The following is a 25,841-nucleotide window of genomic DNA, read 5'->3' as shown; positions in this document are numbered from 1 at the left end:
GCTGGAGAAGCTCCGGGAGGGTGAGAGAGGCCGCCGGAGCTCCAGGAGGGAAGGGTGGCTCTGCCCCCGGCCTTACACCCCACTCCCCTCCCCAGGACTGATCCTTGTGGTCATCACAGGCGGCCCCCGTCAGGAGTGGGGCCCCGATACCTGTCACGGTGAGCCTGGTGCCAGGCCCAAAGATGAGCGGCGAATTATAGGAACACAGCTGCAGACGGCTGTGGTAAAACCCGCAGGAGGCCTCCGGCCAGAGTGCAAATCCTAGCTCCCTGGGAGCAGGGGTGGCCGCCCCTCCCTACCTGGATTCAGGGCTCTAGACCAAAGGGATCCTTAAGGAGAAAAGCTTAAGCGTTCTACCGGGAAAAAGGGAGTGCACGAGGCTTAGGAGGGCAGATCATACACGTAAGAAGGAAGTGTGGACTGAGGAAAGAGTGAGGAGGCAGATTATGGCCTGAAGACTTAGAGAAATCAACCCAAAGTGATGGCAGACACAGCTCCTTAGAAGCCCCACAGGAATGAGAGAGTTAACTCAACCCCCTTCCACCAGGGCTAGGAAGGGAGAAAAGACTCTGCATCCAAGGGACAATGGCCCTACCACCCTGGTCCTGCACCTTACCTAGGACAGAGAGTCGAGTCCCCTCTCCAAAGTGCAGTGGCTCGTTGCTCCACAGTACAACATGAGTGTGGCAAACCCCAGAATCACTGGTGTGGGGCCCTTCCTTCCAGGAGCTTCCACCCAGAACTCTTGGGAGCTCCAGCACCCACTCCGCTCACGCACACTGTCTGAGCCTTTTTCCTGCTGTGTTCTCCAGCCCTGCCCTCTCTAAGGAGTCCTTCTGGAACTCCAGCCTTACAAGACACTATCCCTGGGGAAGGCTTTTACTTACCCAAGACAGAGAGCTTGGTTCCATTGCCGAAAAACAGTTTTTCATTAGTTACACAACACTAAAACCCAATAGGAAAACTGCCCCTGGTTCCTCCCATTCCTTCCTTCTGAGTCCACCTACCAGCTCTCCTCTCCTGTTCCTTAGTAGAATTTTAACCCAGAGAGGCAGAGGAGGGACAACCTTGCAACAGTGCTGCGGTCAGAGGGCCGATTTGGCCCCGTGGGACACTCTCTCCCTTCTCCTGTGTCCGTCTCTTTTCTGCGTAAGGAAGGAAGTGGCAGGACTACGACAGCTCAAAGGCCACAGGATCTCCCGTCTGTCATGACCATGGTGAGGCATCCTCCAAGGAGACAGGAGACAGACAAGGTGACCCATTCCTAGCTGAGACTACTTGCCTTCTGGTAGGGGAACCCAGGCGCAGCACAGCTAGTCCGTGAAATATTGGAGATGGAAGCTGTCCCCTCCTGTCTGCATCAAGACAGGAATTCAGGTCTTTCTGATAAAAACATGCTTCAAGCTAAACACCCAAGACGGAGGTTCCCTCTGAATCCCTGCCTCTCCTCGTTGGTTCCCAGCCCTCCAGCCCCGACTGGCTTACCTACAACAGTGAGACGGCTCCCCTCCCCAAAATCGAGGATATTTCAAAAGCACAGCCTCCCAGATCCACTTCAGAACCTCCCCTTGCTTGCTGAGCACAGCTGGGATTCAGGGAGAGGATGGGTGTTCATGGATCTCTTCCCTCACAGGGCTGCCAGCCCTGCTTCAGAAACTCCCCTCACCCTTCCAGAACTTGCTCGGGGCCCCCGACACAGTGTGGCCGCCTATAAAATCCAGAGCAAGGAAAAATATGAATCCCTTGCAGAAAGCTTCTGTCAGCGAGGGGAGATGGGCCAATGTCAGGGCTCATTAATGACCTTCTGGGCATTCTCTCGGCTCCCTGTCTCAGGTAACTACTCAGAGGGGCAGCACCACCTCCTGTCCCTTCTCTGCCCCAACCACTCAGCTCAGCTCTGATTTTACAGAGGACCTCGGGCAGCTGAATGAATCTGCCCTGACAGGGACCCTCCTCTGAACTGCTTCCTAGAAGTGGAGATGACGGCTCCTCAACCAGGACCCAGGAGCTGGGTCATCCCTCCCCACCCACGTTTCCCGGGATAGAGTCCTCCCTCATCAAACCACCCCCTGGAGACCCCAGCCTTACCGACGACTGTCAGCTTAGTCCCTGGGCCGAAGTGATAATCATAGTTAGCACATCAGAATATGCCCCTCCAAAATGGACACTTCGGACCTGCTTTCCCCTACGAGGGGCCTGGAAAGACCTGGAATATGTCTTACCTACAACCGTGAGCCTGGTGCCTTCTCCGAAGAAGACTTCAGTGTTCACACAGTGACATGGGGCAAGGAGGAAAACAAATTTGAGGCGTGGAGAGAGGAGGGGCCCTGGCTGGTGTCTGGAGGACTCTGGAGTAAGAAATCCCCTCCTCTGCTTTATAGATATTGTGCAGAAAAACATTTTTGACCTTTGACTCTTAGGGGCATAGAGTGTGACCAGAGTCCATCCAGAGGGCTCTATGCCCGCTTCTCGATTCTCTCTGAGGGTCCATCAAAGGGATGTGGGCCTGGAGAGGAGGGCAGGGTACCGGAACCCGTGACTGTGTCCATAGAGAGATGAGATATCTCTGGCTTCTCCTTTATAGAATGGGTCATCTCCATGCACCTTCCCACTGACCTTGTCCCAGGTTCCGTGGGGGTTGGGATGAAGGGGTGTCCCTGAGTCCTTCACCCATGAGGCCACTGAGGCACTCTTCTTACTTCTGGGCTCTCTGCCAGGAAGCTTCAGTTCTGAGCCAGGCCTGTCTTGTCTTGACAGGTGGACCGGGGTAAGGTGGAGGCATTTTGACTCAAACCACGATTGGGCCTGTGACCTGGGAGAAAAGCGGAGGCACTGCGGGCATTGGGACAGGCAGAAAGGTTTTTGTAAAGGTTGCCCGTAAAGTTGAATCACCGTGGCCCTGCTGTCCCCACAATGTTACAGCTTTGTACAAAAACGGCCACTCCCACAGGCCCACCCCTCGGAGCCTGGAAGAAATCACCAGAGCAGCTGCTCCTTTGAGGGCACTGGAGGTCAGAGGCGGTGCCATCACCCGCCATGGTGTGAGGTAGTGGGGTATGTACAGATCAGGCAAGGGGGCTCCCTCCTCACCCCCATGCCCTTTCTGCAGGATGTTCTTAGCTCCACAGAGCTGCATCTTTGCAAAGCTGTCTGCTGCAGGGGCTGGTTCCCACCCCCCAACTCCCCGTGTCCGCCCCTCTCCAAGCTGTCATCAGACGGAAGACCCACCCTGCCAAGAAGTAGAAGCCCCCTTTCCACCCTGGGCCTGCCCCTGAGTTTGCGTCACTCAAAGGTCACACCTTCATCCGAGAATGAGATCCCCTAATACCCAGACTCTGTCCATTTGGCCCAACTCTGAACCTCGAGGGTGGTCTGGAGGAGAACACCATGAGCTACACAGAGGAAGGGCTTTTCTAGATATAGGCAAAGTGACAGCTGAGAGTGCGGCCAGATTTCTGATGGGCATGGGTGAGGGTAGATCACCTGTGTCCTCATCTCGCTTCACTCCCCATGGTGAACTTCAGACATGGAATTAGGTAAAGGGTGTCGGGGGAAGTGCACGTGGAGAGCTGCATAAATGAAGTCTTAGGAACATTTGAATACAATCGCACAGTCACGTAATCACTCTCACAGTCTTCCTCTCTTTGCCCTGAAGGGTAGACACATTTTAGGTCATTGGCAAGTATTTTAATTTCCCTGCATGAGATGAACGTGACATTTAACCTCCAGGTGAGTGGCCTAGATCTCATTTCACTGGCTGGTGCTTCCTTTTATTGCCTTTCAAACTGTGGCTTAAAATCTGGAAGAAAAAGAAAGACAAACTTGACTACATAATGATGATGTACTTACACAGAAAAATATACACAGAATCAAAAGATAAAATGACAATATGGGCAAAACATTTGCAATTCTCTCAGTAAGGGCTAATCTCCTGAATATATGATGAACTCCTAGAAATCAGTAAGAAAATAATCCAGCAGCCCAATAAAAACTGCAAAGAACAGATGCTTCAGAGAAAAAGAAATCCAAATGTTGCTTAACCATAGGAAAAAATCTCTCTGTGATAAATGCAAAGTAAAACTACACTGAAATGCCACTTTTCACCAATTTGATTGACAAAAGCTTGAAAGATGGAAAACCATTCTATTGGCCAGTGTGTGGTGAAATATGCACTTTTATACACTTATTGCTGTTAGGAGTGCAAAATGATACAAGCCTTATCGGGAGCAATTTGGAAACATCTATAAAGATTACAAAAGCATTTACTTTTCACCCAGAAATCCCATCTATGGGAATGTATCTTGTAAATATTCTTAGATACAAATAAAAAATGTGTGTAAAATATTTGCATTATTTGAAATAGCAAAAAGATTGGGAAAAACTCAAGTGCCCATCAGTAAGGCACTGGATAAATAAACTGTGATACATTCACAAAATGGAATATTATTCAATGCTAAAAAATGGAAATGTTTCACGTTGCTATGAAAGCTCTTTAAGATACATTGTTAACTGGAAAAAAGCAGGCTGCAGAATAGTGTTCCTGCAGGCTACCTTTTGTGTAACAAAGGGGAAAATAATTATACTTTTGTTTGCTTGATTCTTCATAAAGAAACACTGGAAGGATACAAAAGAAACTGATCAGAGTGATTACCTATTGAGAAGGAGTGGAGTAGACAGAAACGAAATGAAAGTAAAAGTAACACTTCTCAGTGTCAAGTTTACTGTATTCTTTCGATTTTTGAGCCATACAGCCATATTATTTATCTAGAATAAAACTTAAATTAACAAAATTTTAAAAGAAAAGAAAAAGAACAAAATCTTGCATTAAATAATGTTTTTAAATTTGCTACTCGAAAAATCTACTTTATTTACAAAGTCATTATTTTTTTCAAAGAAGTTCAGTTTATGTAGGAAGCTGTTTTATGGTCCTGAATTTGCTTAATGAGTCTCCAATCACTTAGGAAGTTTGTGAAAAATGCATATTTCTAAGTAATTCCCAGGATCTTTTGAGTTAACACTCTCTAGGATTGGATTTATTAATTTGTATTTAAATAAACAATCGAGCACAGAATTACCCTGGGTATTTCCATTTCTGTGCCAGGCTTGGGACCCACTGCTTGTGCTCTGACTAGGAAAAGGGCAAGAGTCGGCCGTGGAGAACATCAGAGTGCTATCTGGTGGTGCCACAAGCTGGGTGCAATGGCGTGGCACTTAGAATTTAGGGGAAAAAAAGGGGAAGACAGTTTGTTTAACTCAGGAATAGTGACAGATCCACAACACTCCCCCGTAAGCCTGAATACAATGTCATCGATTGCTTTTTATCAGTTGGAACGTGGAAAGGCCTCTATCTTCCCTTTCCACATTGAGGAACATTTTCATCCACGTAATGACTTATTTTGATCTGTTGCCGTATATTATTCTGTCTTATTTACCCCTTTGGCCTATCAATAACTTACCCTCTAAGTAGGTTTCCTTTTGACCATCTCGCTGGGGACCTCATCCCGAATGGCCTTACAAAGAACACCACCACCTCGGTCTTGGCGTCGCCGCTGCCTTTAATCCTGATGGAGTCTGTCCAGCTTTGCCGCTCTGTCAGGCTGTCAGTATGCCCACGTGCACGCGCAGCTTTTTTTTTTCCGTAAGAGTTTAGACCTGTTAGGCAGGTGTTAAGTGGGGTCATTCATCAGTTTGGACAGCAGGGGGCAGCGTTTCCTTATTTTTTTTCTTTTTAGACCTAAGTAACTGCAGTCTCAGTGTGGCCACTTGAGGGCGCGAGAAGCACGTGGATAGTGCTCCTGGAGACCGGAGCGAAGCAGTTCTCAACGTGTGCGTTGGGATGTGGGGAGGAGATGTGCAAATAACATGTTACATATGTGTGTCATTCTTGAAAACTGTCAAGCACGTCAATAGACTCATTTTAACTTCGAATTCGTCTCCTAATTTCGTCAGATGAAACTGAACCCTGAAGAGGCTAAGGGGGTTGCCCAAGTCACGCATGATGAAGAGACAGAGCTGGAACGAGCTCCCAGGCCTCCTTACTTAAGTTCTGGGCCTCCAGGTGGCGCCGCTGCCCCCGAGGCCGCTGAGGCCCCCAACCCTCAGGAAAGCCCACCTCCTAGATCCAGACTGCCTGGGCTCCCACCCAGGCCCCCTCCTTATGTCTGTGAAACCCTGGGCGAGTACTAAACCTCTTTAAACTGCGGTCTCCTTATCTGTAAAATGAGAATGATAATAATAATAACACCTCCCTTACGGAATTCTTGTGAGAACTAAATAAGATAATACACATAAAGGTCTGTCCTGGTGCCTGAATACAGTTAGCAAAAATGTGAGTTACTATTGTTTTCACCGAGAGTGCGGGCCTGAGGATCTCTCTCCCGCCTTGGTCCTCAAGCCTTAGCATGCGTCAGAATGACCTGGACATCTTGTTAAAATGCAAATTGCTGGGCTCCATCTCAGAATTTCTGACTCAGGAGGTGTGGGGTAGGGCCCAAGAATTTGCATTTCTCCTAAATTCCCAGGTGATTCTGGTGCTGCTGGTCCAGGGACCACACTTTGAGAACCATTCTTCTGGAAGTCTCTTTCTCTCTTCAGTAATTTGCTCCGCCTCCTAGCTCATACTTTATTCCTTCAATCACTGGGTGCCTATTATATTCCAGACATTGTCTAACCACTAGATCTACCAGGACGAGTAGGAGATTTCTTCCCTAAGGAGCTTGTGGTGGAATGCCAAGGTAGATGCATCCATATTCACTGAGCAGCATGAGAAGGACTGTGTAGGAGTCAACACGGAACAGAAGGACTCCTCACTCAGACCAGAGGGCCCAAGGGGCCAATCCAGGGGTTGGGGTGGAGAATCGGGTGTGGGAAGAGTCAGAAAAGACCTTTCTGAAGAGGGTGAAGGGGCAAGTGGGAAGGGGGTCAAACCAGATGGACCAGTAGTGTCCAGAGCTAGAGGCCAGAGGAGCATGGCTTCTTGGAGGAGCACCAGGGCTTCTGAGCACTGGAGCATGGCAGGGAAGGGAAGGAGTAGAGAGACAGCCTGGAAACACAGGCAGGCCAGTGCAGGAAGAACCCTACATCCCTAGGATGAGGGGCTGGGGTTCTATTTTGGAAGCTGTGGGAGGTCAGGAAAGGTATTAATCGCGAATGGAGGTAGCGTGCAGGGCCTCTCTGAGCACATGTTAGAAGACGGACAGGAGACCAGAGCCCTCAGAAAGTGCAGTGAGGTGAGGATGGGCGGGAAAGACCTTGCAGAGCAGAGCTGAGGGGCCAGGAGAGACTGCGGGGTGGGGTGGAGCCAGACAAATGAGGAGTCAAACCCCAGATCTACCATTTGCTGGATGAGGGATGTGAGTAAACTAATAACCTTCTCTGACCCTCTGTTTTCTTGTCTGTACCACTGGAACAATACCCACTCCAGAGGGTAGGGGAACTACCTGTGACAATGCCTGTAAAGCCCTCAGTATGGTGTAAACATATTGGAATCGTTATGTGGGATGAACAAAGCACAGATTTCCCAGGAACATGAGAGATGGAGACCCAGGGAGCTCTCTTATCCCCCTCAGACACATGAGCTGGTTGTTGGGAGATAGGGGCCAGTGGGGCCTTCTGCTGCCAGGACGGGGTACAAGCTGGTTAGTACGAGCACATGACAGAGGGCACTAGAAGAGGCCAAGGTGATTGGCACAGGTGTCTTCCTAGAGGCGTTCGCTCTGGGTCCAGGGGACAGGAGCTGGGGGGTCTTGCACACCATGCCCTGTGTGTGCACACATTAGCACCGCACTCACGACCCCGGAAGTGCCAAGGTCAAGGCACCTCTTTAATGCAGCCTCTCTGAAATGTACTTTCCTCTAGAAAATAGCCCCCCTTGCCCCCTGCTTATTATTTTTTGAGTTCCATCTCTTCACATGCTGCTAAACTGCTATTCCATGAGACACATTGTGGGAAGTGGGGTGCTCTGCTCATCTGTGAGGGGTAGAGCCCTGTGTGACCCCAGATGGGATGGTGTTTCCCAGAGCCGGGGGCCGGAGGGAGCGGGCACAAACACAGGTGCTTGTGCAGGGCCAGTTTATTAGCATGGTGATGGCGGAGGGACTGGGGGCTTCAGCTGTTGGCAGCGATGGTCTGCTGAATCCAGTCCACATAGTTGAACACCTTGGTGTAGACGCCAGGCCTGTTCTTCTGGGCGCAGCCATCGCCCCAGGAGACAATTCCCTGGAGCTGTCCATTGCAGACCACGGGGCCCCCAGAGTCACCCTGGGGAGGAAGAAGGCAGGGCAAGTTTTATAAAGAGGGAGAAAGGGCAAATAGAGCCACATGCAATCTGAACCTTAAAAGACCCTGCTCTGGTCAGTTCTGTGGCTCCACATCCTTCTCATGGTGGCCCGTTCTTACTAAGGAGACAACATGCCACACAAACCAGCCTTCCTCGCTTCTCCATGGGACCACTGCACGGAGCCCCCCTCTGTCAGCCCCACAGCCTTGGTGTTCAAATCCCACTCCCAGGTAGGCCAGTGGATGGGCAGGGTCTCAGCAGGCGAAGGGTCCAGTCACCTGGCAGGAATCCTTGCCTCCCTCGAGGAAGCCGGCGCAGATCATGTTGTCGGTGATGTCCCCGGGGTAGGAGGCCTCACACTCGGCCTGACTCAGCAGCGGGGCTTCCAGGCACTGCAGCAGGTCCGGGTAGTTGGCTGTGGGGAGCAGGAAGAGATCAAGGAAAGGAGAAATGGGGGTCAGACCAGGATGGGCACAGTAATCCAGTGCCAAACACTGAGGGCAGCCAGGAGAGGACCCCAGGAGTGTAAGCCCCAGAAAGGAACAGTGGATTTTAGTTTCTGGAATGATCAGTGCTGAACCCCTCCCTAGAAGTGATCATAGCAAGTGTGTATTTGTCCCGTCTTTAGATTCTAGGGGTCCACTCCTGGAGACTTTGCCTCTCTCCAGTACGCAGCACAGAGTCCTGCGTGTAGGGGGCACTTGACATTTGCAGACTGGAAGCAAACGAGTCCGAGCACAGGGGCATACTGGGGTCTGGGCCATGTGGGAAGTCAGAGGGGGAAGTAGTGAGGGTCCCACTCACAGCCAGAGCTCAGGGTGTTGCCCCAGCCGGAGATGAGGCACACGGTGCCAGCAGCTGCACTGGCGCTGGGCAGGGAGATGGTGGACACCTGGGCATTGATGACCGCAGGCGAGGCGAGCTTGATCAGCAAGATGTCATTGTCCAGGGTCGAGCTGTTGTAGTTGGGGTGGCGGATGATCTTCGCCGCGTTGATGAACTGCTCGTTCCCCTCCACAACTTCGATGTCGTACTCTCCCAGTCTCACCTGTGTGCGGCTGTTTGGAAGGGAAGCACAGTGAAGGCCTTTGCTCCCCTCCCCGCTTTTCTCCAGGGCTCTGGAGCTCCCTGCTCAAGGGCGAGGGTGTGGCAATATCACAGGGCGGGAGGGGTGGGCCAGTGCAGGTGTGAGACCAGGAACCTTTCTGCTTCAGTGGCAGGTGGTGGCGGAGCAGGGATGAGGTGAAGGAGTGCAGTTAGGGATCGCTCCTCGATCTGCTTTCCCAGCACCTTTCCCACACTACCCTCTTGCATCCAGTGACATGGGCACAAATGAGCTGCTTGAGGTTCCCCGGGCATTCTTCATCCTCTGTAACTTGCTAATCACATGCAGTGACTTTGACTCCCTCCATTCCTGGTCTGGTAAGCATCGTCATTCTGTCTGATCTAATCCGGTGGGTCTCAAAGTGTGACCCCAGGACCTGCGGCCTCAGCATCACCTGGGAACTTGTTAGAAATGCAGATGCTAGGTTCCCACTGCAGACCTGCTGAATCAGGGACTCTGGGGGTGGGTACCAGAGATCTGGGACTTAGTAGGTCCTCCAGGGGAACCTGTTCACACTTGGGTGTGAGAAGCCTTGGTCCAGCTGGTGATTCTCAGCTCTGCCTGGAGAGTAGACTCACCAGAGGTAGAGAGCATTCGAAACTCACTGATATTCAGACCCTCTTCCTGAAAATTCTGAGCTAATGGCCCTGGAATAGGATCCAGGCATCGGTATTTTTTGAACACTTCTTAGGTGGTTTTAACGTGTAGCCAACTGGCACAGGTTACTTGTGTAAAGTCCTTGCCTATTTTCCCACTGGGCCTTACTACCCCAAAATAGACCCTCTCTGCTTTTATGACCCACAGCTTTTGCTGTTTTATCTATTTGTTTTGGGCGTGAGATGCTTCCTGTCCTATGTCCCTTTTCACCCCCAGCTCCTGCGAGTCAGCTGCCTGTTGACAACTTCTCCATCACATCTCCCATCTGTCTTACCAGACCTCAGCACTCCCCTAGACTGACCCCAGCTCTCTGGGAGGACCCCGAGTGGTGGGCTTTGCGGTCAGGGCCCCAGCACTCACGCCTTGTAGCAGTGAGCCGCAGACACCACCCACTGGTCACTGATGAGGGAGCCACCGCAGAAGTGGTAGCCAGCATTCAGGGACACCTGGTAGGGGACGGAATTCTCCTTACAGGTGTAGCCCCCGACGATCTTGTCATCGTCGTCAGCAGTGGCGAAAGCAACTTGAATGGAGATAGGAAGAGAGAAGACAATTCAGCAGGAAGCTGGCTGGTGGGTCCTGGAGCGCTGTGGCTGCAACATGCTAGTCAGGATCCTTCACAACCACAGTGATGAAAGATGGGCAGCGAGGGGGCGCTACCATCTCCAGTCACGATTGCAGGATGTGGTTCTCCCGAGTCTCTCTGAGTCTGGCAGGGCACGAAGCTAGGTGCCCTGACCGGCTCAGACCCAGACCTCTACTGGAGCCACCAGGGCAAGGACACAAAAAACGCCCTCACAGTGCGCTCCGTGTGATCCCGGTAGGAATGTGGTTCTCTCATCCACTGTATGCTCCTCTCTCTTAGTCATCACTAATCTACTCCCCACAGCTATTCGAGCCCCAGATTGTCAGGATAAGTTGGCCTTGCTAGGAAAATGTCCTGGCTAAGTAACCCTGGCTGTACCCAGCTTCTCCCACAGCTCAAATCTGTGCACTGAGGTGAAGGAGAGCAGCCTCCAGGCCCATGAGGCAGGACAAAGGTGGGCACTGTTATTGGCCAATACGACAGGGATTCTCAACCTTGGCTGCACACCTGGGAATCTTAAAGTCACCTGGGGAGCTTAAAAATTCAGTGCAAAGGCCACACCCCAGGCGAGTTAAGTCAGAATTTCTAGGGATAGGGTTCTGGTGTGATTAGTTTTTCAACTTCTTCAGGTGCATCCAAGGTTAAGAACAGCTATGGTGGAGCTTACCAAGAGCTGTCACAACCAAGCCTCCAAGACCACTGCTTCATTTCATGGACCATCTCCACCTGGTCTCCCTTTCCAGCCCCTCCACCCAAGGCCCCGATATGGATGAACAATGGAGCTGGGAGTGGAGTCAGGTAGAAGGTGAGAGGCGAGGCTTAAAGAGAGCCTAAGAATGGAAGGAGGAGTTCTAGACAGGGGAAATGGACTGTCACAGCCCAGGGCAAACAGCAGAGGCAGCGAAAATGGTAGAGCATGCATCTCTGCCAGCAGAGGGGGCCAGCGGGGCCTGAAGCAATGCAAGCAACTCACCAGTAGCTCCCAAGAAGGCGAGAACCAGGAGGGGATTCATGGTGGTGGACGTATGACTGGGTGCGTGGTGGAGAGCCTTTATAGCTCCCACAGTAAGGGAGAGGGCTGCACGTGAGGGCAGAAGGTCGCCGCTCCGCCCAGGACAAACACACCTGCAGCTTTCCCCTTCCCAGGGTCTTGCATCAGCTCTCCTATGTTTGGCTGCTCTGTGGATTTGTGACCTATAGGTGATAAGGAAACTTACCTTCTGAGGGCAGACAGGAAGGTCAGCTGATTCTTGGAAGGATTCTGAGTTGGGGAACACAAGGGAAGCCAAGCCCCCACATATCACAGCTGGGCCTTCTGAAGCTGAGGAGATGAGGATTAGAGGAGGAAGAATGACCTGGGCCCCTGGAAATCCTCTGACCTCATGGAGGTTTATTTCACTTACTTTAAGGAAGGGCTGATATCGGTAGCAAACTTGGCTACACAGTATCCTGGAGCCTCTGTGAGAGGAAAGAAGTCTTGTCTAAGTCTTATATCTGTAAGCATGAGGACCCTTCTCTCAAGTCTAAACCACTGGGCAGAAAGGTCAAATCCAAAGTTTTGGGGAACCAGAATCCCAACATCAAGAGGTCATGAGAAGGAAGAGGCAGTGTTCCTCAGGAGTCTGGGCTTTCAGCTGGCTCTTCTTCCTACCAAGGCTTGTGGAGGGGAGCATTTGGAAGGAGGCAGGGGCAAGGGTTAAGCAGGAGCTTACCTGATAACATTTGAGGGACAGAAGACCAATGGCACATTCCTCCTCTTCCTCACTCTCAGGACATTGGTCTTTCTCATCACTCATGCTGTCGTGGGTTCTCTTCAAGCAGCCTCGTGTCTGCACTAACCATCATGACGATTGACCCCACCTGCTGGGAGCTGACAGCCTGAGCTGGCATTAAGTGCTCCAGATCAGATATTAGAAAGGGTTTGGACACAGTAAATTTGGATTGCAATCAGGGAATCAGCAGTAGGTAGAGAGTTTCGCACATGGAAAAGGTGTTGAGTGTTGGGTGATGAATAACAAAGTTGGAGGTGGGGGAATTCTGGAATTTTCTGTCTTTAATGCACTGGGACAATTGTGCTAGGCTCAGTACAGAGTGAATCTTTCCAGAAATGATCTCGATTTGGGACCTGCCATGGCCACCAAGACACAGCCCTGTAATTTTATTGAGGCACAACCTGGCAAGAGGGGTATAGAGCTGGAGCTAGTGTCTGTGCTTGAGTCTAATTATGTGAGCCAGGTGGAGGAGCTCTCTTATGAAGGGACTTAGCTCCTCTGAGCTCAGGGTTGGTGAGGGGCAGGAGTGGGCAGAGTTCACGTTTGAGTTCTCTGAAAGGTAAAAATGAATGAAAGTTCTGGAAATGGTGAACAAAGTGAGAAAAATGCAGAAATCTGGTGGTGAGACAGGAAGTAAGCTGCAGGGATGGAGTAAATGGAAACTAGAGTGAACTGGGGGAAATTCAGTATGGGCTCATGGGGTTGGGAGGGACCCGTAGGGTGTCTTCTGGTCTAGTGCCTGACGTGGCTGGAAGCCAGCTTCTCCACAACAGGAGACCCACTGCTCGGAGGGCTCCCTTCTCCTCACTGCACACCCTCTGATCCCTGATCGGCTCACATCCGGGTGGGAATACTGCTATATCTGTACAGTGCATGACAGCTTTGAAAGAGTTTTCAGACACACAAATGACAGTGGCATGCTGATTTTCATGTGTGTTGAGTTTCATGTTTAACTTTTCACAAAAGATTTAATTGTGAGGTGTGCAGAACAAATTATTTCCATTTATAGAGGATGAGACTGAGAATTAGAAAGGCTCTGTTTTCCCAAGAATACAGATCTATGAATGGCTGAGCTGGCTTCCAAGTCTTGAGGCCTTGATCCTCCTGGGGAGGCGTGGAAAGTGTTGTGAAATGTGGGAATTGCTCCAGATGGCAACTAAGTTTATTGGAGGTCAAGCCAGGACTAGCTACATTCTGATCCCACCTGATATTTGTCTCCCCTGCAGAAATAGAAAATTGAATTAATCTCCCACCTGGCACCTGGTCTCAGATCCTCACCTTGCTGGTGAGGCCTTAACATTATCTAAAAATAGACTGGTTCCTGTTTGGACAATGGTAAGGCTCTAGGCCACGTCTAAGGCATAAATGACACACCTCTCTCTGCTCACAGGTAGCTGACCCAGGTTGTGGAGCCTTGGTAATAGGGGCTTTTTCTGTAATGTCACCAAAAATGCTATTTTGGTTTTGTCCCCTTGTCATGGAGTCTTCATAGGAAGTCCTGTTTTAAAGGCTAAGGAGATTATTGTTGTAGATACCAGCAAGCCCTGGACAGGTATGGGGAGGTGATCCTAGGTAGAAGATAGGAAATTATTTTAGGAAAAGGGAGAATATTTTTGGATTGGTGCTTGTGACTCTGACTCTGTCTAGAAAGGAACACCCAAGAGCTTGGGGATTTTCTGTGTCTAAAGCCTTCAGACTAGTCTTCTCCTGATATTTTGTGCTCTTCCTTAGAATAAACTATCACACCCACAACATGGAATGAGGTCAGTCTTCTTCAAAGTAGCAGGAATCACCTCCTAGGCAGAGAAGGTTGCTATAGGTGGAGACCGTTCCCTCATACTCTAGGCTCAGACGTGTAGGATGGATTCAGGTCCATCTTTGCCCAAATTCAATTTTGATAAATCTGTGCAGCTCTTGATATTCTTTATTCTGAACTACGGATTCCTCTGCTTGTCTCTCTAAGACATTCTCTTATTTCATATTTGGTGCTTAGCATATCCAACCACTGTCTTTTAATTATGATGATAGTGAATAGTTTCTGTGTAAGTCTTCCATGGAACATTTTTCGTTTTGTCAGCACAACCATCTATGGGGTCACCCATTTTATAGATGACAAGATGAACTTTATAGAGGTGAAGTCGCTTGCTCAAGGTCATACAGCCAGTAGGTTGTAGAGATGGGATGTAAGCATGATAGTCTGACGCTTCAGCCTGCATGCTCTACCACAGAACATTCAGCTTCCCTTCCTCTATTTGATCTTCAGTGAAGCCTTACAAGGTAGGCAGCAGATACCGTTTTCTCCCTTTTGCCAATGAAGAATATAAAGCTTTGGGCCGACCCCGTGGCTTAGCGGTTAAGTGTGCACGCTCCGCTGCTGGCGGCCCGGGTTCGGATCCCGGGCGCGCACCGATGCACCGCTTCTCCGGCCATGCTGAGGCGGCGTCCCACATACAGCAACTAGAAGGATGTGCAACTATGACATACAACTATCTACTGGGGCTTTGGGGGAAAAATAAATAGATAAAATTGTACAAAAAAAAAAAGAATATAAAGCTCAGTGGTTAAGTGACTTCTCCAAGGTCACCTAGCTAAGGAATGCAGTGATGACAGCAGAGCATTTTGCTATTCAAGCTAAGTTCATTTCCCATCATGTTGCTATGTAGTGAGGTCTTTTGGACCTCCTGGTGGTCTGAAAATAGATTTTTATCAGATTCCTCCAAACTCCCAGCTCCTTTCTTCCTCCATTATTTTTTTCTAAACTGCATATTTTCCCCATGACACAATTTCTCTTTATCCAATGAGAACTATTTTCTTGAGCATCTCAGCCTGGGAATCACTGAATCTGGATAGTGAAGGGGTGCTCTGTGTGATCCAGAAGAATTGAAGGGTAACACAGAGACGTGGTCACTGGTCAAGGCTGATTGGCTAAATGGAGTAGCCTGCTGCTCCTCCCCTCAACCTTCCTGCTGCCCACCTTAAAGCCAAGGAAGACAGGTAGTTTTATGTTCAGAGGGAAGTCCATTCACATATTTTATCTGGTCTTCCAGCTTCTGTAGAGGGATGAATGGGACTCTAGCAATTGAGGCTTTAACATTATCTAAAGACAGATTGGTTCCTGCAACGTAACGGTCGTTCTGTTCACATTTCCATCACTCCTTGTGCTATCACTGGCCTATGAGAGTTGTTTAAGTGACTCCAGAGTCTACTGGAGAGTAAGCAGAAGAAAGCCAGGAGCAAGTCCAGGAGGAACACCCATGTGGCCTGTTATTATTGTAGTAGCCATGACTTGTTCCATGTTACTCAGAGTTTAATAAATGACATTTTTTAAAATTTATTTTCCTAGGTTGTATTAAGTCCAGACTGAGCCCCACAACCCCGGTTTGATGATAACCCCAATTGGTCAATTGAGCTCCCTCCACTCGTTTAGCTCATAAAAGCTCTAGACTGTGTTGACCGCTTGGAAGGCAGCCAATTGGTCAGTCCACTTCCTGTAGGCCGACCTGTCCAGGAGGATCTTCAAAAGGCTCCCAAGGCTCAGAACTGAGTGTTCAGTCCAGACAGGCACAACACAGTTCCAATTTGAGGACCATCCACTTCAGGGCCACTGTGTTTGAGCAGGTTCTGGAATTACCTCTCTAGAACCCATAGCATCTGTTCCCTTTCCCAGCTTTGGGGAAGGCAGCAGAGCCAGCTGGCACATGTTGTTGGGCCACTTTTTTATTCAAATATAAAGACTGAACTGTCTGTTCCCTTCCTATTAGAGCAATCCGGTTCATTTCCTTACGGGCTTACATTGTCTAAACTCAAATGCTTTTGTAGAGTTTTTCTCTAGGAAATCCATACTGCTCGGCAAATTTTCCTCTTTTCTTCTGAATCATATTTATTTACTCAGTATTAGTTTGCTAGGGCTGCCGTAACAAAATACTGCATACTAGGTGTCTCAAGCAACGGAAATTTATTTTCTCAAAGTTCTGGGAGCTAGAAGTCCAAGATCAAGGTGTTGGCAGGGTTGGTTTCCCCTGGGGCCTCTCTCCTTGGCTTGCAGATGGCCTTCTTCTCACTGTGTCCTCACATAGCCTTTCCTCTGTGAGCCCATCCCTGGTGTCTCTCTTGTGTGTCCTAATGTCTTCTCATAAAGACACTCACCAGATTGGATTAGGGCCCACCCTAATGGCCTAATTTTAACTTAATTAGCTCTTTGAAGACCCTATCTCCAAATACAGTCACATGCTAAAATACTGGGTGGGAGTTAGGACGGCAACAAATGAATTTTAGAGAATCACAATTCAGTTCATAACACTCAGTAAATATTTACTGAATTCCTGTGATATTCCTGCAGTTTTTCTAATCTGTAAGGAAACAACCATGAAGAAAAGAGAAAAAGTCATTGCTTTTGTGGCATTTATTTGTATTTGTGTATGTGTGTTTCCGCACACATGTGAGGAGGTATAGCGATGGGAGGCAGAAAATAAATAGAATATATGCATATTATGTAAATATGGTATATATATTTATTTCAGACAATGGTGATTAGGTGTTATTAAAATAGGATAAAGTGATAATGGATATGAGTGACTGGTGGCTGGGTTGAGAGTGCTATATTAGGCAGGATCTTTTTGGACAAGTAATATTTGAGTTGAGACCTGAGTAAGAAGGAGCCCACCATGACAAGGTGGGGTTAAGAGAGCTTTCATTATTCCCTGCTGAGTCTATAACAGAATAAATTGACACACACAACCGTTGCTTTTTAAATTAAATAACCCTCTCATCTAGCATATGGATATTTCCCTAGCCATTGGTTTTGCTTATAAAAACTGATATATATAGGATGGTCATCAATATATTGAACTATTCTTATAAAAGTTAAGGCAAAGTAGACTTTTTGACATGAAATGGTATTCATGAACTATTGCTGGGTTAATAGAATAAATTATAAAACTGTATGTATGGTATTATCTAACTTTGAGTAATTTAAATTTTCCTCATTTTAATAATCTGTGTATTTTACAATAACAATCATTTATTTTGAAATTAAAATAGCTAAAATAAAGAGAAACAATTGTAATAATAAATAAGATTTTCCCAGAGAGGATAATACCTAACCTTGAGGAAGGAATTGCTGATGGTAGAATTTCATGTGTTACAGTAAGAAATAAATTTAGGTAGTGGTGTGTCTTGTCTCTCCCAGGCACAGTGTTATGTGCTCTATATGGATGATCTCATCTCATTCTTATAACAAACCCTCATTCCTCATTTTTTTTGTTTTCATTATTGTCCTTATTTTACATATGAGGATATATATAAAGAACTCATGTAACTTGTCCAAGGTTACACCTAGTGATAAAGCAGTAGAACCGAGTTTTAAACTCGGATCTGCTTGATGACAGAGTTCAAGTTCCTAACCACAGTGACTTACTGCTTCTTAGGAGAAACTTTTGCTGTAATATAGGAAGGTGCTTGCAATCCAAGGCCTATCTGTAGGTGAATTTCCTGACTTCTTAGGGAAATGGAAGCGTGAGGCAGGGAGGAAGGTAGCACTAGACCGATTCTATCAAATGAGTCCCACTGGATACATATGAATACCTGTGGCCAAGAATCAGGATGTGTAGGGCCAGCTCTGGTGGCCTAGTGGTTAAGTTTGGCACGCTCCGCTTCGGCAGCCCAGGTTTGGCTCCCAGGCGTGGACCTACACCACTCGTCTATAAGTGGCCATGCTGTGGTGGCAGCTCACAAACAAAAAGAGGAAGATTGGCAGTGGATGTTAGCTCAGAGAGAATCTTCCTCAGCAAAAAAAAAAAAAAAAAAGAGAAAATCAGATGTGTGGAAACTGGGCAAAACCCACTGGACCTTACATGGGACCAGGGGTGAGATGGGCAGTGCTCCTTTATAAAGCCAGGACACAGGAAGAGCTACCCACTTAGTGAAAGGGCCAACTAAAAAACCTCACAGGCAGCTAACAAGAAATATTGTTTTTCTTGGTCTTGGCTTTGGGTGGAAGATTAAAAAAAGTTTCTTCTGAATATTCATGGCCACTGAGTAGTCAGCCCCTGGGGTTTGGGATGGACAATGTATGGCCAAGAAGATACACACGGAGAATTATAAAACAAAATGATATCAGGTCTGTTGCACCCCAACTGCTGACATAGGCAAAAATAAATATTTCCTGGAAAACCCACCTTTAGTCTAGGATTTAAGGAATTCCCAAAGATGAATTCATAATATCAAATTATATAGTGCACAGAAATAAGAAATAAGCCACCCTGAGTGAGAGTCAGCAGAAATTACAAACAAGAAAACCCGATGCAAGAAGTCATCAGATATTGGCATTAACAGATAAAAATTCCAAATATATGTTTAATATCCTTAAAGAAATAAAATCATTTAAAAATACATGAGAAAGGAGATGCTTTCAAAAATGACCACTCATGTTTGTAAAAAGATCCAAGTAGATTTCCTAGCAATGAAAGTTAATATAAATAAAAAAGTCAATTAAAAGGTTAAACAGCTTATTGGAGCTGAGGTGTGAATTAGTAAACTAGACAGTAGGTCTTAAGAAATTACCCATAATGCAGCACAGAGAAGCAAAAAGAGGGAAAATGTGAAAGAATGGTTAAAGAGTCTAGAGGGTTGTGTGAAAGAAAATTGAACACAGGCTAGATCTATACTTCGTGCCATCTCTCCTATAAGATGTGGACAACCAGGTTTAGGGACTGAAGTTCTGGCCCTTAAGAAGATTTCCCTCAACCACTACCTTTCAGAACCACACTGTGTTAGACTGTAATGATCATTCCAGAAAAAAGTGCAAACCTATCCAGAAAAAGGCCCACGCTTTTTCAACTGGAAATAGAGAATCCCATGAAACCTTGCATGTGGATTGAGGGTAAGGGAGTGGAATAGCAGTATGTACCGTGAGACTTGCTCTTGGAATTGGATTGTGTCTTCTTCTAGTGATGCTTGAGTCTGGTCTTGATTATACGTTTTCCACTTAATGACAGAAAACTCTGTGCATGTCCAACTTTACAGTTTCGTGGATCAGACAACACCCAGCTCTGAATGCCATGATGAAACATTCAGGAAAGAGCCAGAAGCAGCTTTTCAAAGGAAGAATAGTTGTTGGTAGGTAGAAGAGAGTATGTCTTTACACCAAAACTCTGTCTCTCCCTTGTGGTTCTCTTGCTGGGGCTCCACAGAGCAACTCTATCTGCCACAGGCACTTCAAGAACAACCGAGTCTGCTTGGTGCATGGCCCGGGCGGCAGGGCAGCTCTCCTCACAGCCTTGTTCTGCTATAGAACTCTCTCTTGCACTGGCCCAGCCTTACAGACTGCACGTGAATGGGCCAGAATCGCACACCCAACTGTAGTATAGGTTGACTCCAAAGTCCAGAGAGGCACGCTAAGCGCTGCAGTTCTTTTTCCATGTCAGGTGATATAAGATGAGCAGCTTCTCTCTCACTTTAGAGGGGATACTCCAACCAGTTTGGCAGGTCTCTGAACTTTCGCAGATTTTACATTGGTCTGTCATGCACGTGTCAAACTGTGGCATCCAGAGTGCTTTATAATTTCTGTACACCAAGAACAATCAGCATAATGCCATCAATGCAACGGACCAGTATGATATCAAAATGATGAAGGGCCTTCTGAACTATAATGATGGAACTAAATATAGCCTTGAGATAAAATAGTTAAAAGATATTTCTGACCCTGCCACTTGAAGGCAAACTGTAGTATCTGATTATCTTTACTGAGTATTTCTAAACAATTTTCTGGAAGAAATTTTATTCTTAGCCTCCTAGTAGTTACTCCTACTGTCTGTGGATACAGGCCTCTAGCTAACACTATAGATTCTTCCCCCATCCCCAGTCTACCCATTCATACCCATACTCACTCACTAACACACAAGCAGCTGTCTGCCTGAGAGCTGTGGTTTCCTCCCTCCAGCCTGCCTTGACAGGGTCCTCAGGCTCGTCTAGGTGGGAGCTGGGTAGGAGGGAGCTGAGGTTCTTGCTCAGCTCTTTGATCTGTGCCCAGCACTGTGTCTCCAGCGCTGCAGAAGTAAAAGCTGCTATCTTCGGGGCTCGTGTTGTTCACAGACAGAATGGAGAATGTTTGGTTTGGGCGGCTGATGGGAAACTTGTCCTTGACAAAGCCACTTTCATAAGTGGCCTCAGAGCCCTGATTGGCAGTTGCAATCAGTATTAAGCTCTGTCCTGGGAGCTGACGGTACCAAAACATGAAGCTGAGTTGGGTATCGGCCTGACACTGGATGCTCATGGAGGTCCCACGTTGACAGATGGCCCTGCTTGGCTTTTGAGAGAGGAGAGCACCAAACACAGAGCCTAGTTCCAGAGAGAGAGAAAAACACATGAGGGCTGACAAGCTTGTGCCCAGGCAGGAAGGTCTCTTTACTATTTGTTTCAATATCACTTTGGCTCCTGAAGAATCCCATAGCACTGCCTCCATTTTGTTCTGCTAACTGTTATGCTGTCAGAATCCTCTAATCCAACATCGCCTCCTCATCCTCTGACTGGTGGCCTCAGATCCTCTACTCCTCTACTCAGCATTAGCATTAACCCCAAACTCCCCACTGGATAAGGCTCATACCTAGTCCCAGGAGAAGTAGCAGAAAAGTCAGCATCTTTAGGTGATACCCTCTCGCCTCTCTTGAGAGAAGGCACTAAGAAGTCAAACTCAAGTTCATCTTTCCTCCCCACTGTGTAGTTCCTTCCCTACCAGCTCTGTCCCCCTCCTGTGGTAGGAAGTTGAGTTTCTGGAGAATATGGAGAAAATTAGTCTGCCCCCTAATGGAGCTGTGTGGCTCTTCATTCATGAGGTGTCCCAGCATGCAACCACCATCCATCCACCACGTGTCCACCACCTCCCCTCCTTCATTATTGAGCACTGTATATAAAGCAAGAATGAGATGCAGTATTGAGCTCAAATAACTAAAGGTAAAATTTTAGAATATGAGAGAAGCTTATGACTCAGAATTTCAACTGTCTGCTGAGTCTCCATTGTGGTTGTCCAAAACTGAATTCATTATTCCTCCCCAACACATACTCCAGTAAGCTAGCTCTTGCTCCTGAATTCCTCCCTCCCAATAAATGGTATCCCCACTCATCTTTTTCTCTAGGCTCAGAAATTCATCTTTATTGCCTCTTTCCTCCTCACCTTCCTCATTTATCAATGCACCACTTACATTGCATTATATCTCTATTGTCTCTCATTTCAGTAATCACAGTCATAAGTACTTGGTTCCTCTTTACTTAATCCCTGGACATTTGTAGTAAGGTTTATTCTATTCTAATTCAGCTTAATATGGACTATAAAACAGATCATCCCTCTGTAAAATTTGACCACAGTTCTGTGAACCTTTTCCAATATCCGACTGATTTCCTCTATCATGTAACTACCTGAAATAGTTTATACTTGCATAAAAGCTGAGCTAAATTTTTTTGAGCACTTACTCTCTGTGTTACATGTATTATTTCAGTCTGTCTATGAATTAGGCTACTATTGTCCCATTTTTACAGGTTAGGAAATTTTACAGATAAGACATAAATATCTATAACCTATCCAAGTTCACATAATCCAAGAGTTAGTGACGGAAGCAGGATTCAAATCCTGTCTCTGTGACCCCCAAGCCCAAAAGTCAACATCAGGACTATTAAAGCTTGCCTCACCTTGAAGTTGCCTGTGTCTTAGTGGAGGAGGATCTGGTGGATGACTGAGAATGACAGATAGGCCTGACACCCTAAAGGAAACAGGGACTCTAGAAAGAAATTCTTGTAAACTAATCTACCTGATTTCTTTGATTCTGAGATTCCATCTATTATAATAATATGCACTGTTAAAAACATAACTGTTAATTATGGTGGTTACTACCATTACATTAGAAATGAACATTGGTTATAGGATTTGCTGATATTTCAGAAAAATAAAACTGTGAAAAACAAGTTACCTTATAGTAGAAGAGATGTGGTATGTTAGGGATAACAATATTCCAGCAACCCTTTGTATACTGGTGAAAGGTATAGAATAATCCAATTTTTCTTGACATGTAGGGATACGTTAAAATTTCTTAGTCAAATATATCAAACTTTCTTCCAAAACAACCCCAAATCTTTTTCTATTTCATTAAGCCTAAATCCTTGTGAAAATTACCAAATGACCCCTATTCTTCACAAAATTCCCAATCTTTTCTCCTTATTGGTATTCTCTTTGTTCAAAACAACAGCAAAGATATTCTTCCTTTGCATGCTCTTCTAACTGCGGTAGTCTCTCTAGATTTTTCTTTCGGGGAGTGTCATGGATACCAAATTATCATATAATTTTAATGTATTTATTATTGAATTAATACATGTACATGGTTAAAATTTCAAAAAATAAAAACAGAGCAAAAAGTAAGTTACTGTCTCCAGAAGCAACAAGTAAATACATTTATTGTGTATGTTCTTAGAAGTATTCTTTGCTTGTTTAAGTTTACATGTATCTGACTCTTTCTCTTTTACACAGGTAGTAGCTCACAGTTCAGATCTTCCTGTACCTTCATTCATTTTATTAACAATGTATTCTTATTCGATAAATTCAAAAGTTTATTTTATATCAGTACATCCAGGTCTTCCTCATTATTACTTCCCATTTTATTTTATTTTATTTTATTTTTGGTGAGGAAGATCAGCCCTATGCTAACATCTGTCAATCCTCCTCTTTTTTTGCTAAGGAAGGCTGGCTCTGGGCTAACATCTGTGCCCATCTTCCTCCACTGTATATGGGATGCTGCCACAGCATGGCTTGACAAGCGGTGCATCCGTGCACGCCCGGGATCCGTACCAGCGAACCCCGGGCCACCTCAGCGGAGCGCGTGCACTTAGCGGCTTGTGCCACCAGGCCGGCCCCCACTTCCCATTTTATTATAAGAATTTTCAAATATCTATAGAAGTTGAAAATATCATAATGAACGTGCTGTGCTCACCACTCAGATTTCCACCTAGATAAAGCTGTTTATTGCTTATCATGTAACTATCTGTCCATCCCTCTTTTCATCCATCAATCAATCTAATTTTTTAAATACATTTAAAAGTTAGTTGAAGGCATTTTTCACCCCTAAACACTTCAGCATACATATAATTAACTAGAGTTCAATATTTGTTTATGGTTCATTTTTTTTTTTTAGGTAAAATTTTCATACAGCAAAATGCACAACTCTTGAGTATCCTTAAATGAGTTTTGATGAATGCATACAGCGGTGCAATCTACCAAGATACAGAATATTACCATTATCCAAAAACGTTCCCTCATGCCCATTCTTAGTTGATCCCCACCTCTAACCTCTTGGAAGCCATCTGTCTTCTAACTTTTTGAAATTATAAATTAGATATTCTTTTCTAGAATTTCATAAAAGTGGAATAAACACAGTATATACTCTTCTAGATAAGGCTTCTCTCATTCAGAATAATGTTTTTGAGGTTTATCATTTTGTATGTACCAGTACTTCATTCCTTTTATTGCGGTGGACTATGTCATGATATGCACATATCACCGTCTCTTTAGCTATTCTCCAGCAGATGAGCACTCAAGACATCTCCGGGTTTCGGCAATTATGAATAAACTTCCTATAAACATTCTAGTTCAAGTCTCTTTTATAGATTTATGCTTTCATTTCTCCTGAGTAAATACTTAGGAGTAGAATTGCTGGATCATACAGGTAGGTATATATTTAGTTTAATAGGAAACTACCAGCACTTTTTGCAAATTGATTGTACCATTTTCCACTTTCATTCACGATATATGAGAGCTTCAGTGGCTACAAATCCTCCCCAACATCCAGTGTTGCCAAGCTGTTTAATTTGAGTGGGTGTGTGGATGCTTAGCGGTCTCATTGTGATTTTAATGTGCATTTCCCTGATGTCTAAAGATGCTGAACACCTTTTTATGGGCTTACTGTTCACTCATAGATATTCATTTTTGAAGTGTCTGCATAAATCTTCTGTCCATTTTGAAAAAACTAGATTTAAAAAAATCAATTAGTTGTTGAACTCTATATATTCTTGACATGGGTCCTTTTTCAGATACATGTTTTCTAAGTATTTTCTCCCAGTCTATGGCTTGTCTATTCATTTTCCTATGGCATCTTTTCTTGAGCAGACATTTTTAATTTTGATAAAGACTATTAGATTATTTTCTCTTTTATAGTTATTATTTTCTATGTCCTGTCTAAAAAAAATCTTTCCATTATGTACAAGTTTTATATGCTTAGCTTTTACATTTGAGTCTCTGATGCTTCTCATAATAATTTTTGTGTGTGGTATGATTTAGACACTGGAAGTCTGCTTTTTTTCTTTTTCCTCATATGGATATCAAGTTATTCCAGTGCCATATGTTGAAAAGTCTCTCCTTTCCCAATGTATTTCTGAGATGCTTAAGTCAAAAATAAATGATGATGTAAGTCATTCCAATATTCCATTTGTCTATCCTTATGTCAGTGCCACACTGCCTTGATTACTGTAGTTTATAGTGAGTCATGAAGTCACATAGTTCAAGTATTTCAACTGCATTCTTTTCAATTGTTGAATATTTTACTGTCAGGAGCTCAGCTGAGCTGAGAGAGAGGTGAGCTGTCAGGTGTGAAGGTAGCCGATTAAAGCAACAGTCAGAAATGAGAGTTAAGCCTAATCCCCTACTAAGAGGGCAGAAGCAAGAGTCTACAACCAGAGGAAGGTGCTGAAGCCCCTATTCCATTTCCCCCATGGATAGGTGCACTGTTCAAGGGTCAGGTGGATCAACACAGATGGGGAGGTCTTCTCCCTGTTGAGGGACTCCCAGATAAAAGGCTCTGGCAGTGTTTGGGACCCTGGGGTCAAGGGGCAGGGCGAGGGGCAGTGCTAGGAGTACAGAAGTATTGGATATTGAGTCAGAGTGGGGAAAGGTGTCTTCAAGGTTTCCCCTCCATCCCTCACAAAGAGATCTCAGCAGAGGCTTCTGAAGAAGACCTCTGCCCAAGGCCATGGATAGAGAGACCTAGGGATGAAGTCTCAGGGATAAGAATGCAAATACGTGAAAGATCCTGACCAGTGGGGACGGGGCTTGAGTCCTTGACTGCAACTCCCTTCAGAGACTGCAGTTCCCTGGCTGTGTGCCAAGACTGGTGCCGGGAAAGCACCTTCTCCCCTACCCACTGTGAGGCCTGCCAGGTAGGTGTATGTTTAGTTTTATAGCTAAAACTAAGCAAGGTGAGAGGTGTTGGACAGAGCAGGTGCACCACGTTAGGAGAGGAACATGGTCTAGTTCTCTTTCTACCAGGGGCTCAACAGAGGTATGACAACTGTGGTGTGGATGGTTCCAGAGAGCACTGGAAATGACTCACAGTGCTCATTCCTGTTCTGTTCTCTTGAGGTTGATTTTCTGAGTCTGGGCAATGCTTGCTGTGGGAAAGAGAGAAGTTT

The 25,841-nt window shown here is 46.1% G+C and overlaps 1 protein-coding gene, 1 long non-coding RNA gene and 1 gene segment (V, D, J or C); all 3 read right to left on the bottom strand.

The window, feature by feature from the left end:
- The window catches only part of LOC131398307 (T-cell receptor beta chain C region-like), a 287,482-nt gene that overhangs the window by 3,973 nt on the left and 257,668 nt on the right, over positions 1 to 25,841 (bottom strand). The window contains 1 exon segment of the C gene segment in view: positions 617 to 663. Within this exon segment, the coding sequence occupies positions 617 to 663 (47 nt within the window).
- On the bottom strand, positions 2,893 to 5,597 carry LOC131398328 (uncharacterized). The gene is made up of 3 exons (XR_009216860.1): positions 5,457 to 5,597; positions 3,484 to 3,799; positions 2,893 to 2,966 (listed from the first exon to the last, which is right to left on the bottom strand). It is a non-coding gene; the product is annotated as an uncharacterized LOC131398328 (long non-coding RNA).
- PRSS2 (serine protease 2) lies at positions 8,071 to 11,639 on the bottom strand. Its single transcript, XM_058531724.1, has 6 exons — positions 11,600 to 11,639; positions 10,401 to 10,563; positions 9,989 to 10,030; positions 9,083 to 9,336; positions 8,557 to 8,693; positions 8,071 to 8,259 (listed from the first exon to the last, which is right to left on the bottom strand). Exons 1-6 carry the CDS (start codon positions 11,637 to 11,639, stop codon positions 8,107 to 8,109), a joined length of 789 nt encoding a protein of 262 aa, XP_058387707.1. The 3' UTR covers positions 8,071 to 8,106.

This window comes from Diceros bicornis, chromosome 3, assembly GCF_020826845.1.
Source record: "Diceros bicornis minor isolate mBicDic1 chromosome 3, mDicBic1.mat.cur, whole genome shotgun sequence".
Lineage (NCBI taxonomy): Eukaryota > Metazoa > Chordata > Mammalia > Perissodactyla > Rhinocerotidae > Diceros > Diceros bicornis.
This window is presented reverse-complemented; position numbering and strand designations above follow the sequence as displayed.

Coding starts and splice junctions, on each gene's coding strand:
- PRSS2 (XM_058531724.1), bottom strand. CDS start 11,639: ATGAATCCCCTCCTGGTTCTCGCCTTCTTGGGAGCTACTG. Junction 9,337..9,988: donor GGAAGAGGGTCTGAATATCA/GTGAGTTTCGAA, acceptor CCTTCCAAACAG/CCGCACACAGGTGAGACTGG. Junction 8,694..9,082: donor CAACACCCTGAGCTCTGGCT/GTGAGTGGGACC, acceptor TGCTCCCCACAG/CCAACTACCCGGACCTGCTG.